The sequence below is a fragment of the Lactuca serriola genome, chromosome 6, assembly GCF_051521515.1.
Source record: "Lactuca serriola cultivar US96UC23 chromosome 6, Lser_US96UC23_V15, whole genome shotgun sequence".
NCBI lineage: Eukaryota > Viridiplantae > Streptophyta > Magnoliopsida > Asterales > Asteraceae > Lactuca > Lactuca serriola.
In genome coordinates, this window is record NC_136413.1 from 150206112 (window position 1) to 150224309 (window position 18198).

Here is an 18198-nt window from a genome sequence, read left to right on the forward strand (position 1 = left end):
CTGGTCTCTTGTATTGCAGCATCATGATCATTGTGTCTTTTCTCGGATGCGACTATAAATCTCATGAATATCTCTTCTAAATCGGCTCTTTTTTCCACAACCGGTTCTTCCTTTTGATAGAAGCCCTTCTCTTTTTGCTTGTATTTCTCTTCCTTTGCCTTTTTGTATTCTTCATACGGGAGCCATTCCTTCTTGGGTTTCCGCCAAGTTTCATCGTACCTGTCACCACTTGAATAGAAAACTTGCGCCTTTTTGTTTCCATTCTCATCCAAGTCACACTCTTTAGTTAGGTGAGGTCCCCTACAATTTTCACATCCCACCCGGATAACATGGATTGTTTGATCCATCTTCATCATTCTTCTATCTAAACTGTCTAGTTTAGCCATCATTGCCGCCATGCCATCGTTGACCGTGTTCACTACCACCTACTTACTTCATTTTGTGGGTTGTGGTATTCTCTAGAATGTTTAGAGAATTCTTCATTTAATTCTTTGATCACCGGGGGTGGCTTCTTTGTGAGCGGGCCTTGCAAGTCAAGTAATTGCCTTGTTGTGTCATTGACTCCGTCATAGAAGATGGAGACTTCTTGTTGGCTGTTAAGGTCATGGTGTGGGCAATTTCTTAGCAAACTTTTGTACCTCTCCCACGCCTCATAAAGGGACTCTCCGGTTGTTGTTCAAAGTTAGAAATAGCCTTCTTCAACTTGGCTATTTTAGAAGGTGGGCAAAAGTGATCAATAAATTCTTCTTTCATCTTAGCCCATGTGGTGATAGACCCGGGAGGGAGTGACTTGAGCCAATCTTTTGCGGCACCTTTGAATGTGACTGGAAGCATACGAAGCAGCTGGGTCTCACGAGGCACATTTGGAACATTAAAGTAATCAGCTACATCATTGAATTCATCCAAGTGTTTATAGGCGTCTTCGTGATCTTTTCCATAGAAGGGAATCTCCTTTAGTTGAGCGAGTATGTGGCCCTTTAGTTCGAAAGTAGCAGTAGCGAGAATTGCGGGTTGCACAAGTCCCGGGCCGGTATCGTCACACATCTTCTTCTTCCATCCCCCCATGGGGACTTCATCGATGTTTTCCATGGGAATAGCTAATTCGTCGTCGAAGTCGGATTCGTGCCCGAAAGTGGGATCTTCTTCTCCTTCGGTTTCGTACTCGGTGTCTTCTTTAATCGGGTCTTCGATTGCTAATGAGGTGCTAGATGCTCCTGATTTGCTGTTCTTCTTATTGCTGAAAACGGACTTTAGATTCTTCAGTGGCGAGTTCTTTGAAGAAATAGATTCTCCAACGGATTTTCCTTTGTTCTTACTTAGGGCGGACTCCGGGTCTTTTAGTGGAGGGACAAAAGGTGTATCAGATCCTCGGGTCATGAAACAACTGCAAACAAAACAAGAAAAAAACGCGTAAAAAAACAAAAATAAAATAAAAAGTAAAACTGTAAACAGCGATGGACTCGCCGAGTTGCTTCGAGTGCACTCGGCGAGTTCAAGGCAAAAACAGAAAATTTTGACAGATTTAAAATAAAACAATTAAAAACCAATAAACACTAAAACCTAACCTACTTACTAAATTACCTAAGAATTAACTTTGTGTAAGATAAATCTCACACAAAGGATCGATAAAAATAGAAATTAGTGCTAATTTAGAACCGTTCCCCGACAACGACGCCAAAAACTTGATGTGTGTAAAATCAACTAGCTTTAATCCTACTTTTAATTATAAAATAAACACACAAAGGCAGTGGACCTATCAATTGTGGTAAAGCTAAATAAGTAGGGTATCGAACACAGGGAAAGGAGAATTAAAACTAAAAACGAATTTTTATCTAAAATTAAGTAATAAAAAGAGGTTTTCTCTAGTTTTACAAGACTAGAAACTTACCAACTAATACTTAAACTAATTACCTAAAAACTAGATAAGCAAAGATTCAACTAAATTCAATTACGAAGAGAACTTCTGTTTAGTTTAACTCAATTGATCTTATGGTTGATATTATGGTAACCCTATTCATCAGATCCATGAATACTGCGGGCGCGTTAGTTAATCCGAATGGCATCACTACAAACTCGTAGTGCCCATAACGAGTTCGGAACGTTGTCTTGGGAACATCCTCCTCTAACACTCGTAGTTGGTGGTATCCGGATCGCAGATCTATCTTCGAGAAGTAGTTGGCTCCTTGAAGTTGATCAACTAAATCGTCAATGCGGGGCAAGGGGTAACGATTTTTAATGGTAAGTTTGTTGAGTTCTCTATAGTCGATGCACATGCAAAATGATCCATCTTTCTTCTTGACGAACAAGACCGGTGCTCCTCATGGCGAGAAGCTTGGTCGAATGAATCCCTTCTTGAGAAGTTCGTTAAGTTGACTGGAAACTTCCTGCATTTCAGCCGGTGCCAGACGATAAGGAGATTTGGCTACGGGGGTAGCCCCTGGCACTAAGTCGATTCTGAACTCGACTTGGCGTTGTGGTGGTAAACCGGGAAGTTCTTCTGGGAATATGTCGGGAAAGTCGCGTACTTCTGGGATTTTCTGGATGTCTTTCAGTTCTTGACTGGTATCGACGACGTGTGCGAGAAATGCATGGTACTCCTTCCGCAAGCACTTCTGGGCTTGAATGCACGAAATGATGCGAAGGCTCGCACTGGGTTTGTCGCCGTAGATAATTAAAGTTTCGTTGTTAGGAAGGTTAAGACGAACTGCTTTTTCGAAGCACATAATGTCGGCACGAAGAAGACTCAACCAATCCATACCGATGATAACGTCAAAACATTTAATTGTGACTGCATGAGATCTATCTTGAAAGTATGGCCATCTAAAGTTAAAGTACAACCTACGAATATGCAGTTTGTACTCTCTGTTTTCCCGTTATCCATTTCTACCGTGATACCGTGAATGAATTATCTAGTGCACATGGTTTTTGTTTAAGCATGTGTGCAAATTTGTGACTTACAAAACTTTTCTCGGCTCCACTATCGAAAAGTATACAAGCATATGAGTTATCGAGGAGGAACGTACCAGTAACTATCGTAGGATCAACTACTGCTTCCTCGTGGCCTAGGGCCATAACTCTTCCCACTCCTCCAGCCATCCCTGCTTTAGGGCAGTTCCTTTTGTAGTGGCCCACTTCGCCACATCCGTAACAAGCTTGGCCCATACCGGCGTTAGGAACCTGAGCAGCTTGAGCTGTTGGAGTCTTGCAGAAACAGACTGTGTGTCCCTTCCTGTTGCAGTTAGAGCACTGCATTTCTTTGCAAGGTCCATGGTGGTGGAAGTTGCACTTGGTGCACTTCGGGAGAGACCCAGCATAAGTTTTTGCTGGTAAGGGGTTCGCGGGGTCAGCGGGTGTCACTGTGGCAACATTGATTGCCACAAGTTGTTGTCTTTTGGAGGATCCTTGTGAAGCCCCCTTTTTCCTCTTAGACCACACTTTCTGGTTGTTGCCAGGGCTGGACTCTTGGGGTACGGGTGTAGGGATTGTTGTGTTCTGAGGTTTCCGGTGATCGATAAGAGATTGTGCCAGTTCCTTGGCACTATCAAAGGTAATAGGCCTGGAAGCGATTACATTTGACTGGATCTGGGGTGACAGTCCCCAGATATATCTCTCGATCTTTTTGCTCTGGAGAGCAACCATATCCGGGCATAAGTTTGCCAAATCACAAAACCTATTTGTGTAGGTAGTGATGTCGGATCCAACCATTTGTAGACCCCAGAATTCTTGCTCGAGTTTTTGTATTTCACCTCGAGGATAATATTCATTCATCAGCATGTCTTTCAACTTTTCCCAGCCGATGGAATACGCCACCACCAAAGTTAGATAGTTAACATGGTTGTTCCACCATGTTAGTGCTCGATCAGAGAAGGTACAAGCTGCGAACTTGACCTTGTTGCCTTCTTGGCATCCGCAGATCTCGAAGACAGATTCCATCTTCTCAATCCATTGTCTCAACACCATAACACCCCCAGTTCCATTGAAGCTGGGGGGTTTGGCGTTAGTGAAGTCCTTGTAGGTGCACTCCCGAGGGTGTCCATGGCTTTCGCCGTGGTTCGAGGGTGGTGCCCCTGTTCCTGATCCACTAGGAGCAGGCGCGTTGATTGCTGACATAGCAGCTGCAACTGTGGCTGTGAAAGCTGCCTGGAACATAGTGGCATCGAAAGGATTAGATGGTTGAAGAGGTACAGGTGGTGGTGGAGGTGGTGGTATCGGTGCTTCGTTGTTTGGATTGCGTCTTGTACTTCGGCGTGGCGGCATCTTTAACTATACGTTTAAAGATGACGAAATGGATAAGAATTAATGATTAATGAATGTGTCTCATGGACTAAATCCCCATAGCCCAACAACAGAAGGAATAGCTAAAATAGATGAACTGACTAAGATAATTATAGTAAGACCAAATACCCCAATGGTATTTCTTTATGGTTGTGTTGGTAAGTTTTTAGACTTGTTGTCATATCACAACCATTCTTGGGCGTATTCTAATCACTCCTCGGACCAGCATAGTTGATCAGGCTATGCCATTCCCAAGACTGACCATATATCCCCAAGCTTACTTGTGATATTCAACAATCGTAATACTTTTGTTCTTGTCGTTGTGACACCGATTTTAGTATGAATGCAGGCACGTATACTTACTTAAATATTTTATTATTTAGAAGTATAAACTCTAAGTCAGAGTATTTTTAATCCCATTGTATTTATAGTAGGTATATCTTTTATGGGTTGATATACTCAATTCACTATAAACAATGCTCTGATACCAATCTGTCACACCCCAAAACCACGAACGGCGGAAACGTTCAGGGGTGGAGGACGTCATGTACAGTATCACAACAGTGTAATATAATAAACAAGCAACAACATCATCCATTGCATTATAAGTAAAGTTTAATACATGTGTGTTCTTTTATGTAATAAGACACCAAAAATATACAATCAAAATAAAAGACGAGACTTGTCTGCTCTGTCTTCTCAAAACCTGGCCTCCGTACCTGTCTACTGATGACCTGAGAATACAAGTTATTTTGAAAGCGAGTATCAGCTTTAAAGCTGCTGAATTCATAAGTATAATAGTGTCATTGCCTTGTTTGTGAAAATCTGTTATGAAGGCCATGTAAACCTTTAAATGAAAATGTTGAGGTAAGTATGAAATCCCTAGAAAAACCCTTATTTTCTATAAATATGAAATGTAGTCTTCTACCAAGACCCGAATGTTCTGTACGTATGAAGTGTAGTCTTCTACCAAGACCCGAATGTTTTGTTTGTAAAATGATAGTTTTTCCTTTGTATTGACTAGTACTAAAAGTGCTTAGTCTAACTCATCGTTTATGTGAATGTATCACAAAATAAATTAAATAGGAAAATGTACTACTGTAAGTGTTGTCACTGGGTACTAGGACCAACACAGCATCGCATTAAGCGAAATGTATAACCTAATGAACATCCGAAGATTGTCCAATTGTCCTCTGTAGCAGCAGCAGGTGGGTGGAAGGGTTAGTCCCAAATCGATCTTCCTAATATAAGTAGTAACCTTAGACCTCCGAAGATGGTCATCGACCACTGGTGCTAATCAATGGGGTTCGGAATGGTAAGTCCCGCCTAGATATCCCATTGAACCGGGATAGGAAAGATAATTTACACAGAAAGTACTAATAAATTATCCTCTTAGTTCTAAGTACAAGTATCCAGGTAAGTATATTTGAACATATTCATGTATCAGGTAAGCATCTGTAAGTACTCATGTATCAGGAAATGTACTAGTATAGACTCATGAATGAACTGACTCTTGTGTGATTCCTTGTAATAGAAATAATGTTTGATATCTTCAAATTATCCCTATGATAATTTACTGTAATATAACTGGATGATCATGTAGGTTTATACACTCTTACTACTCAAGGGTGTGGGAAACTAAATGAAAGATGTAAACTATAAACTTAATACATATATAAGAATATAAGTGTATATGCATAGTTTAGTTCAAGAATGTAAAAATGGTTTTGTAAGACCTCTTATGGGTTTTGAACAACAATTAACAATGACTTGATGTCATTTTAATAAACATTTCAAAGGTAAAACATTTGGTAACAATGTGTTTTTAAGATGTAAAACCATTTCATGCATCACATTTTGTAGCATGTGAAATCCGTTAAATGACAATCATAGTTATACAATACATATCAATGATTCAATAACATGTTTGTTTCTACTTGTATTCCCCCCCTTTAAAGCATTTAAAATCATTTAAAATATTGATTAGGGGTATGAACTCACATGATTGAAGTGGTTGATTTGAAATAGTCTAGAGAAGAATCGAGCAGAACTTCGACAGGAAGAGTTGAAAACGCGGGAAAATCTCGGGATTCTCGGGAATCTCGGGGACCTCGGGAACACAAAGCCTTCCTTCGGGACTTGAAGGTGAAAACCGGGGCTTTGGGAGGGTCTCGGGGGCTTAAACGCAGAGTTTCGGCGCGAGAAAGAAAGGAACTGAGCAATGGAACTCGGAGCCCTTGAAATCTACTTATAGGGGCATTTTTGGGGTGTGCCACGTCGTGGCAACCTTTTTCCACATCGTGGGCTTGGTCGTCACTGCATGCGTCATCCCAAGTTGCATCTGGGGGCCTTCCGGAGGTGTCAGGAGATTTGCCACATCGTGGCACTGCTTGCCACGTCGTGGTCTCTGACAACCTCGAATATCGGGTCTCGAACTTGTAAAATCCGTAACTTTCGCATACGAGCTACGTTTTCGACGTTCTTTATATGCATGCGTAGCTAAAAATATGATATACAACTCTCGTTTAGACTTCATTGGCAAATTTTGAATTTATTTTTAATTATTTATTTTTAACAGGCCGGGACACGAAAAGTCCGTTAAAAATCCATAACTTCTTCATCCGGTGTCCGTTTTCGTCAGACTTTTCGCCGTTGCGCTACTAATGTTGAGACCTTAGATTCTCATTTAGGTTGTTTCGGTCAAAAGTATCTCGAGCTCTGTTTTGAGTTTTTTTTTTTAGCTGTCTACTGCTATACCCGAATCTTGGAAAAATCATAACTTCCTCATCCGAAGTCAGATTTGGACGTTCTTTTTATGTACGCTCACGGTTTGAGGTTATTTATAACTTTCAATTAGATACTTAAGGCTAAAAACTATTATATTGAAACTTCGCGTTTTTCGTTTAATCGGTGTTGCCGGTTTTGCCGAGAATCTTCGGTTGGTCATAACTTCTTCGTTATAACTCGGATTTTAGGGTTCTTTATATGTACGAAAACCTTGATATGATTCCTACTACTTTATTTAACCCAAATAAGATTTTAGGAAAGTTATATTTTGACCTAAATTTGATTGGTTTTACATTACATTGTCTCGAAATATCGGGTTGTCACACCCGGCCTGTTAAAAATATAACTTTAAAAATAAAGTTAAAATTAGCCGACGGAGTAAAGTACGTCTCCACCTACGCATGGATATAAATAACGTCAAAAACGGAGTTCGTATGAGCGAGTTACAAATTATAATAGCATATTTACGTATTAAAATAAAGTATAAATCATATATATGTACACACACACACACACACATATATATATATATATATATATATATATACATATGTATATATCATTAGAAAGGTATCGACGATGCGGTCATTATAAGACTAATGTTGAGTTCTTTTGACATTAGTTTATTACAAATATTGTTAAATCTATTTAAAATAGTATTATAAAGGGGTGTTTAGTTGTTTATATAACTATAAGGTCATTAAGTAATTATGAAGGGTAGTTTTTGAAAATTCAATTAGTATAAATAAGGGCCTCTAGCTCTCATATTTCTTGCACCATTCTCTTGATTTAAGAGTCTTTCTCTCCTTATCCCCCGAGCATTTCGGTCCCTCGTGATTCGACTTCTCTTTTTGTAGTTTTTAGTATAGTAAGGTGAGCGCTGAAGCGTTGCACGAATCTTTCTTAGAAAGATTCAGCGACGAAGTTCTGCCCCTGCAGAGCCCGACTCCTAGCTAAAATCCCCTTGTAAGTAAGTTATGTTTACCCTATTTTAAATATAGTTTATATTTAAAATTAGTATTGTTATTATAAATTTATAATAAATATTTGAGCTATTATTATGACTTATATAAGTGTCGTTATAATATCTTTTTAACTACTCGTGGTACGGGGAATCTGATTTAAAGGGCCACATAGGGTTGTTGGATTTCAGAAGTGTTATACGCCAAAATGGTCATGCCCTCCGGTGTTTTATGTCTGGCCCCTGTTTGTATATAGTGGTTGGAAAGTATTGTTTAAACGCTTATATAATAATAATAAGACTAATAATTAGTCACGGTAAATATTAGACTAAAATCTAGTGGTAATAATACTAGGTTTCATCGAATGAAATTATTTTAAAGTAAACGAAGCACTGTCCGAGTACCGAGTCACCACCTACTCAGGTGAGTGCATAGTTACTTTCATCTTACACATAGATATGAAGTATTTTATATAAGCTACGTGCTATGTGTGCATATTATCTAAATACTTGTTGTCTATGCTGGATGAACGTTTTTTTATACATGTTATAAATGATTTGAATTGTATACGTATTTTAAATATACAAGTATGTTGGGTATGAGATGGGTAGATGAATGATGAGAGATAAAAGACGATGTGAGTAAACATTGGCAGCTATAGACTTAGTGCCTAACAAATAACATTGGCAGCTATGGACTTAGTGCCTATTGGACAAACACTGGTAGCTATGGACTTAGTACCTATTAGATAAACACTGGTAGCTATGGATTTAGTACCCAACAACTATGGAATTAGTGCTTTACGAACGAGCATTGGCAGCTATGGATTTAGTGTCAGTCCTATAACTCTGGAAGCAAAGGACTTCAGAATGAACGAATGCGGGATAGATGACTCTTAGGATAGATCCTTAAGAGTAAAGAAGATAATGGGGATGGGTAATTGTGTCGATTGTTTGATTGTTTAAACATAATAATTATATTATTGTGGGTTGAAAACCCTATGTACTCACCAGGTTTCCCAACCTGACCCACTCAGTTTATTTATATTACAGGTGTTGAGATGAAGTCACATTACACTGAGAGATTAAAGAGATGTAGATCACTAGTGTAAATAAATGTAAGTTCTGTTTATGCTTATGTTTCTGTATTGACGATGACATCCCAAATGTTTTAAAACGAATTAAAAATACTTTTCTTCGGAAATGCTTTGATAACGTATTTATCATGTTTTACTGGGAACAAATTCTGCAACATTTTTATTAAAAGAGGTACTCTGATTTTTATAAAGCATAAACAAAATCGCTCTTTTCTGGCCGTGAAAATGGGGATGTCACAGTGTCGATCTGAAAAGTCGTTTTTATAGATTCGCACCGACTCGCCGAGTCTATGACTGACTCGTCGAGTCTATTACTTAATTCCCGTGCACGGTAAGTCAAAGAGTCCTTATCTTCTCGATTCTTCGACGCGACTCGCCGAGTAGTCGACCCTACTCGCCAAGTACCTTGTGTTTTTAGCATTTTTCTTCTTTGTTCAACTCCAGAGCTCCCAACCGCTTCTCCTGCTTCCTTTTGCTTATGAGCTTCATTTTTGGACTGAAAACATAATTCAAACACTTTTAAGTATCTTTTTTCCATGATATGCAATAAATTAGCTAATAAATGATAAAAATCTATACTTAATAAAAGGCTAAATACGCAAATATCAAAATACCCCACACTTGACTTTTGCTTGCCCCCAAGCAAAACTGAATTTTAGCACATTAGAATCACATAGGACAACTCCAATCGAACCCAGCCATTACGCCAAAACCGCAACGCGTGCATTTGTGAGTATTTGAATATGGATTTTTGTAGAGGTCCTTTGGAGTTGTTTAAGAAGATGAAATTTGAAGAATTTGAGCTAGAGGAAAATTAAAAACTGTATTATGTTCTATATTTTTCATATGTAAGTTATATTATATTTTGATGAATTCATTTATGATAGAATATGTATTTTATTTATGAACAACAGTGTATTCATTTGTAAATAGCAGTGCATTCATGTGTGAATGAATGTACTTATTTATGATTAGAGGTATTCATTTATTTATTTGTGAACACCAAGGTTTTAATTTGTTAATAACAATGTATTCATTTGTGAATAACAGTGTAATCATGTGTGATAAAGTATATTTATTTATGATTAGTGGTATTATTTTATGAAGAAATGATAATTTTTACACTCCTTTTATTTTCAGTTGATTAAAAAAGGAATGAGATTACTTATAAATTAGTATGTATTCATTTGTGATTAGAGTAGTATCATGTTTTTTAAATTAAAAAAATTCGTTTATGAATACAAATATATTGATTTGGGTTCGATTTATATTTATCTTTTTGAAAAAAAAAACTTGAAATAGGAGAAAAAAAATTATTTTTTTGATGAAAAAAAATTAATTTTTTTTTCCAATTTTAAAATATTTTTTTGGTAATTTTTCATAGATTAATAAAAAAAATAAAAAATCAAATAATTTTATCTTTTTTGGTAACTGATCCTAAATTTAAGGGAATTTGATTGAAATTAATTTAATTAAAATATACAATTACTAATATGCACATATATATTGATTGGTCCAAAATTGTTCTCGCGTTCTCAACATTTTAGGTGTTTTCATTTGCTCATTCCCCTATATATATATATATATATATATATATATATATATATATATATATATATATATATATATATATATATATATATAAGACTATGGTAACAAATATTCATTAAATTTATATTTGTTGGAAAAACATCCTTAAATTCATACTTTTTATATAATTTACCATTAAATTAATTTTTATATACATTTTGTCGTTTCATTTTTTCTGTTTTCATCAATTTCACTGATCTTTATAGGCCACCACAACTTTTAATTTTAAAAATATGTTTTTATTAGTTTGTGTGTATTAGTATATATGGTGACAAATGATAAACATTTTTGGATTGTTAGTAAAATGACAAAAAAAACACTTATATGGTTGGTGTATTTGTTTTTACATATAACAATTTATCTTAAAGTTAAATACTAAATAATTATTTATGTGACAAAAATTTACATAAATGTGCATATCGAATGTTGGATGTTAATCGAATTTCAATAGATTTTGGTTGAAGCAATCCAATCCAATTTGTTATATACAACTTAACTTAACCATTCTAATTGGATATTAGATTGAATTTGTTTTATCCATTGAATATATTTGATTGATTGTCCATTATCCAACCAAATATAATTATGATAAACAAACTAACTATACACCCAATTATGCTATATAAGACTAATAATCGACATTTCAACTTCAACGACCAAGGTTCAAGGTACAACCAATATACGTTAGAAAAAGAACAATTTAAACTTTAAAGTTTAATTGGATATTTATCTGACTAAATTGAATATTATTATCTGGATGTAATATTAGATAGTAATTTGATATTTATTAGATGATAATATTGAATATCTAATTGGATGAACGTTGGATCGGTTCAGTTAGATTATCCATTAAATTTTCATGGTCATCCAAAAACCGATTAAATCCAACTGAATTTTGAAATTTCAAAACCAATCTAATCAAAGTGTGACTTACTATCCAATACAATTGATTGGTTTGTAATTGGGTTGGTAAATTCGAATTAGATCGATTAATTCTATTAACAATGATTATCAAAATCACGATCTTGATTGTAGGATCGTATGGTCTTACGATCCTAAGTATGAAAAACGAGCTGAATCGTATCTGGGGTTGAATCGCAAATAAGATTGTATGATCGTAGAATCGGGATTCGTTCTGATCTCACACTCCTTAAATTTTTTTTTTTAAATATTTAAAAAAGTATTAAAAAATCAAAATAAAAATAAAATAATTAAATTTACAACTTTACGACTTTTACTCTTTTACTGATTACTTTTTTTATTGTGACTAACGTTTAAATTTTTTTATAGATTTGAAAGAAAAATAAAACATTAAAAATATTTTTGATGTTTTGAACTTATAAGTTAAAATTTTGTTTTTTGTGGGATCTTATGATCCCGATCGGATCTTATAAACCCAAAACGATCTTACGTAAGATTCCCATCATAGATGCTATTAAACGATTACCTAATTTTTTTTTTTGTTAAAAATATAATTAATTTTAGTTACAATTATTTATTTATAATAAAAAAAGGTTAAGAAAGAACTTTAACAAAAGTAATCGACTTACTTAACTCCTCCTCCAAGATTCCATGGGGCATCATGGTGTAGCAGGGGATCATCAAGATCTATGTGTGCTCATCTCAAATTGCATTATTGACCATCGGATTATATGTAAACATCGACCTCACATGACGATGAGTCTAATCCAACGGCACATATAACTCTCACTGATCTAGCTCAGCCCTTGTCGTAACACTGTATCATCCAAAAAGAAAAAGAGGTGTACTGTACGTGGAACAATGGCGAAGCACCAAGCGGCTTCATACTCTATTCATAAATAGTTATTTTGCACCCACTATTATGCGTACATGTCATATTTTATCCATACACTAGTATTCTCATCATTTTGGATCTTTAGCTTTACATTTTTTTTACCAACTTAACACTTACCAACCATGCTTTTAGATATAATCTGATGGTCTATAATGTTGGTAAACTTTTAAAAACTTATCCGAAATATTTGTTTGTAATTCAAATTTAATTTATTATTATATAATTTATTTTATTTTTCAATTTTATTATAATCAAGTTAAAACTATTTATTTAAAATTTTGGAATATATATATATATATATATATATATATATATATATATATATATATATTACTATATTGTACTATTTGACTACGAAATAATATTTTTTACTCAAAATTGTAACTATATTGTACTATTTATAAAATTAACATATATTAAAATTACATCTTAAATGGTTTCTAATCACAACTTACGCATGAATAAAATTAAAATATAATTATTGATTTACTTTTAAATATTATTATAATCAACTAGTTTAAAAAATTTGTGGTTGATATTTTTTTTTTTTTTTTAATTTTGATAGATTATTTACAATATCATCCATTTTTATAAGGTATTTTACATAACTTATATAATTATGTTACTATTAATTATTAATATTCTTAACTAATTATAAAACTACTTTTATTACGAAAAATCATGAAGGACTATATAGTCTAGGTAGAAAGTTTTATTATTTTTATATTTATTTTATATTAATGAACCAATTTTTAATCTTTATTTGAAAATATCTGAAAAGTTATGAAAATTTTAAATGAGTGTTATGTAAGTAAAGTGATACCTATTATATTATATTAGACATATACACATGTGTTACATGTGATATAATTATATGTTTAAACCATTGACAAGTATATGCTATTGTAAATAGATGTCATTGTTATCATGTTTAACATTTTCATTGATACTCTCTTGCAGTTATCAGACATTTATAACATTTGCAATGAAAACATTCTTACTGTATAAATATATTAACTGAGCTTATTATAAATTAAAAGAAAAAAATATATACTTAATATATACTTAATATATATATATATATATATATATATATATATATATATATATTCTTTTTATACTACTAGAAACATATAAAATTATATATATGATTATGTTTACGACCTATTTCACAACTAAAATTGATACCGTATTTGAATTAACCAATTAAATACTATTAGTTAAAAATATGATGAGTGAGGTAAAATTATAAATTTAAATACATTACTACCAACATCCTTTAAAAGTAACATCTAATTTCCATTAAACAACTAAGTACAATTACCTTAAAAAGCTTTCGAGTTATAATATATAATGATAAATTGTAGAGTAGTATTAACTAAAAACCATATTGAACTATAAAAAAAAAAAATCATATTTAAATTTTACTATAAATTTGAAACAAACAACTGTTTTAAAAAAAGTTAGTAAAAATTTAAAATTTATATAAAATGATAAAAAATTAACATAGATACATAATAATAAGAAAATATAACTTTATTATATTAATCATTATTTAATTCTTTTTTAAAAACACCTTTTTAAGAAGGGTAAATATTTATGTAATGAAAAATCAAATATGATTGTTCAAAATTTAAAAAGTTGAAATTTCATCATTTTCAAACTCCAAGTGGTAAAAGTTTCAACAATAATAGTGTAGGGGCTAAACATGCCATTAACAAGAGACCGTCATTTGTTTCCTAGATAAATACAAACGACTCGCTATTTATATTTCCTTCCTCACCCACAACCAGATTTTAATCGTTCATATAACTTTATATATATCTTCTTCTCAAGTGAAGAATAACCTGTTCTGTAAAATTCCGTCGATGGCGACACCTAATCAAGAAGCAATCGAGACATTCATGAGCATCACCGGTTCATCTGAATCGGTTGCTATACAGAAACTCACGGTAATTACACTAAATCTTCATCTAAATCGCGTCACTGATCATATAGTTTTTCTTTTCCTTTTTTTCCTTGTTGATTAATTGACATCGTTTATTTGATTTGTTATGGTACCTATTAGCAGTGTCAATACGTGCTTATATGTTATCTCGAGCTTGATTTTCGATGTTAGAATAGAATGTAGGGGTTAGTTTTTAACTATTCCCTAATTTTTAGTTTCATCCGAATAAACTGATTCCATATAGATGCAATTTTGATTTACTATGTTATTGTAGAAAGGGCTAGGGCTTGATTTCAAAATTAGCACTTATATACACAAAAGTGGTAGGGTTTTCTTGCATATCGAATCTCCGAACATTACTTGTTACGAAGTTCAATCAAGGTAGCGATTTTTTGTTGGTTCCTGTTTGTAAGTAACTTGTTTGGCATTAAAAAGGTCAACAAGTGAGATTATCTCAAAATGGTCTAATTTTGCATTTGCTTTGGTGAGGATTCATGGCTTTGAGGATTTTTGCTTCATGTTTTCTTGGATTTAAGTTTTTAAATTTCAAAGTTTACTAAGATATTTGCTATCTATATTTCTATCAGGAGCATGGGGGAGATCTCAATGTAGCTGTTAATGCACATTTCACTGAAGGAGATAGAAACATGTTAGTTTTTCTTCACTATTTAAGTTCACAACTTCCATCTTACTTTCTGACTCATGTTTCACTTATGTAATTATAGCAGACAGGCAACCTCCATTGCTGCTCCACCTGAGGATTTCATGGACATAGATGATCCAACTCTTCCAGCTCAGAGACCTCCTCTCTCCCTCTTTCCTTCTGCTAGAGATATCAACATCAACCCATTCTCTCTTCTTGATCCAAACTTCACAAGAAGTATATTCGATAGTGGGCCAGGGTTCAGGGGTAGTGAACCATTTGTGTCTCATCCAAGAGAAGTGAGGCAGATTCCAATTGAGGTCAAGGATGGGCCAAGTACAGAATCAGATCATTCTGGACATGCTCCAAGAATCGAAGATGTCACAGAGACAACAACAGAAAATGTCCCAGAAACCCGTGCACATGTGATAATCGATGATGATGATGATGAAGACTTTCCAACTTCTCTTCCATCACGTGCAGGTGTAAACACTCGTTTGACAGCAAGTGCTCCTGGAATCGGTGATTCCCATGATCATGGAATTGAAGAAGAGATGATTCGAGCTGCAATTGAGGCTTCCAAACAGGATTCCCAGATGAGTCAAAGGGATGTTGCTGTACCTAATCTAAGGCAATTGGAAGATCCTGATTTAGCACAAGCAGTTTCTCTATCTTTAAAGGTTCATGTCCTAAACTCCTAATCTCATTTTATGTTCTTTTCTTCATCCTTAACATTGATCTTTTGGCCTCTACAGACTGCTGAGCAAGAAAAAGCCTTACGCCAGCTAGGATCTGAAGTGGGACCATCAGAACCAAGAGGTTCTAAGTTTGAGGTGGAAGAAGTGGACACATTATCAGCCTCAAATGGAAGGTAAGTTTATTCGATATCATATTATGGAATGTAGTAATGACCTATTCCCTTACCTTGCTCATTCCATTATTTTGTTCATTCCATTCCATCATACTATGGAATCAATGTAGTTATGACAAAAGTATGCAAATGTAAAATAGGTTGGATTTGGGGAGCAGCTCATTGATTCCAGATGAAGTTGAAGATGTAGAAGATCAACCTTTGGTTAGAAACAGGATTCGTTTTATGGCTTCCACCTCTACTGACTCTGCAAAAGACAAAGACATTGAAGAAGTAAACTTGAGCTCACCTTCAAGTCCTCAACATCAACCAATCATCAATCCTCCTCCAAACAATGCCAATGAATTCCATGAAGTATCTCTCTTTCATCTTTTCATCTCTATCAAATCATTATCAACAAATATATAATCCATTTTAAATAATACATACACAAATAATCATTATTTTTGTCTTATAGTGGGGAGGCATCTCATCTTTAGAACACGATGAAGCAGTGATGCTTGAGGCTGCATTATTTGGTGGAATCCCTGAAGGCACTGGATATAGTGTAAATGTCCCATATGCCCCTCATCAATTCATGCAAAATGGTTTGATTGATGGACATGGAGGAGGTCTAGGATCTTATCCTAGGCCTGCGCCACGCCCTCCCTCACCCTCTCTCACTGCTCAACGTTTAATACGCGAACAACAGGTGCATTACTACATTTCATTAACACAAAATCCCTAAGAAATTACGATTTTGCCATTACTGACAAATAAATAAAATACATAATCTCAGGATGATGAGTATCTTGCATCATTACAAGCTGACAGAGAAAAGGAATTACTAGAACAGTCAGCCAAAGAAGCTGCCATGGAAGAAGAAAGGAGAAAAGAGGAAGAGGCTCGCATTAAGTTAGAAGAAGAACAGGTGAGCCTGTTTAATACTTTATAGTTTATAAACTTTGTGGTAAATGACCATTTTGCCCTTTTTCAGGAAATTGAAAGACAATTAGCAGCAAAAGAAGCTTCCCTTCCTCACGAACCTTCTCCTGATGATGAAAATGCTGTCACCCTTCTTGTCCGTATGCCTGATGGAAGCCGCCGTGGTCGTAGATTTCTCAGAACCGACAAATTACAGGTACAATGTTTGCAAATTTACAATTTTACCCTTTTGTCACATTAAAAATAAATACAAGAGTTATTTACATTTTTAGTCTGATTTTCGTAACCTTTTTGATCCTTATTCCAAGTAAAATGACTACTATCCATAAATAAGGACTAAAATTGCAAAATTATAATATACTCAGGGACCAATATTGTAATTCACTAAAATTTCTAATTTGTTTTTTTTTTTTTTTGGCAGTATCTTTTCAACTTCATCGATGTTGCGAGAGTGGTGAAGCCTGGTTCATACAGATTGGTATAACATTTTTTCAAGATGTCTTCTTTATACTTTTCTTTGATCATTTTATAAAATATGTTTTGGATTAATATATATGGTTGACCGAAGGGTCAAATGTGGTTTGACTATTTTTGTTGACTTTTAATGTAGGTGAGACCCTACCCTCGCCGGGCATTTAGTGATGGAGAAAGTAGCTTAACTTTGGATGAACTTGGTTTGTCTAGCAAACAAGAAGCGTTATTTCTGGAGTCTATTTAGAATATTATGATATTATTTGAATAGTTTTTATTATTAAGAAAACATATAGACCTCATTAAAATACGTATACGGTAATTATGTTTGTGGTTGGAGATGTTTGGTATGTTTTGAATTTTGTATTTAAAAAGTTGATATTGGATCGATGTTATTATGTGGGTGGAATTGTTGGGTTTTATTTGGTTGTGTGTTGCGAAACATTTAGTGTATGGATTTATTGATGTTTTTGTTTGAGCTAAATTCGTTTGGGACTAGCCTTGTTTATCAGATCGGTTCTTGTAGAACGGTGCTACTGGTTCCCCAAACTGAGTTGTGGATGAACATTGATATATTTTTTGGTATATATACAAAGGGTTAAATGTAAGAAGCAATAATATAATTAAATTTATTTGTATTATATATAACTAGCAATTGAGCTTGCGTTTTGCCGTGGGTTTTTAAGTGTTTTTGTTACGAAAGTAGATGAGGGAAAATCAGATTATATATACTACGAGGATACTGAATAGCCACGGAAGTTTAGAAAACGAATGAGTGGAAGTGAAATTTTCGAAAATTGAAGACGGAGGGGGTG

General features: G+C 34.4%; 1 protein-coding gene and 1 non-coding gene across 2 annotated transcripts; both read left to right on the forward strand.

Moving 5' to 3' along the window:
* The first annotated feature begins 599 nt into the window (after nt 1-599).
* Nucleotides 600-705, forward strand: LOC145060835 (small nucleolar RNA R71). The gene has a single exon (XR_013687017.1). It is a non-coding gene; the product is annotated as a small nucleolar RNA R71 (small nucleolar RNA).
* A 13601-nt stretch (nt 706-14306) lies between these two features.
* On the forward strand, nt 14307-17805 carry LOC145057082 (plant UBX domain-containing protein 8-like). The gene is made up of 10 exons (XM_079004848.1): nt 14307-14478; nt 15062-15123; nt 15200-15797; nt 15873-15988; nt 16129-16342; nt 16446-16679; nt 16767-16898; nt 16965-17108; nt 17334-17390; nt 17523-17805. The coding sequence occupies exons 1-10, from the start codon at nt 14395-14397 to the stop codon at nt 17628-17630; spliced, it is 1749 nt and encodes a 582-aa protein (XP_078860974.1). The 5' UTR covers nt 14307-14394; the 3' UTR covers nt 17631-17805.
* Nucleotides 17806-18198: the final 393 nt, after the last annotated feature.

Coding starts and splice junctions, on each gene's coding strand:
- LOC145057082 (XM_079004848.1), top strand. CDS start 14,395: ATGGCGACACCTAATCAAGAAGCAATCGAGACATTCATGAGCATCACC. Junction 15,124..15,199: donor ACTGAAGGAGATAGAAACAT/GTTAGTTTTTCT, acceptor ATGTAATTATAG/CAGACAGGCAACCTCCATTG. Junction 16,899..16,964: donor TTAAGTTAGAAGAAGAACAG/GTGAGCCTGTTT, acceptor GCCCTTTTTCAG/GAAATTGAAAGACAATTAGC.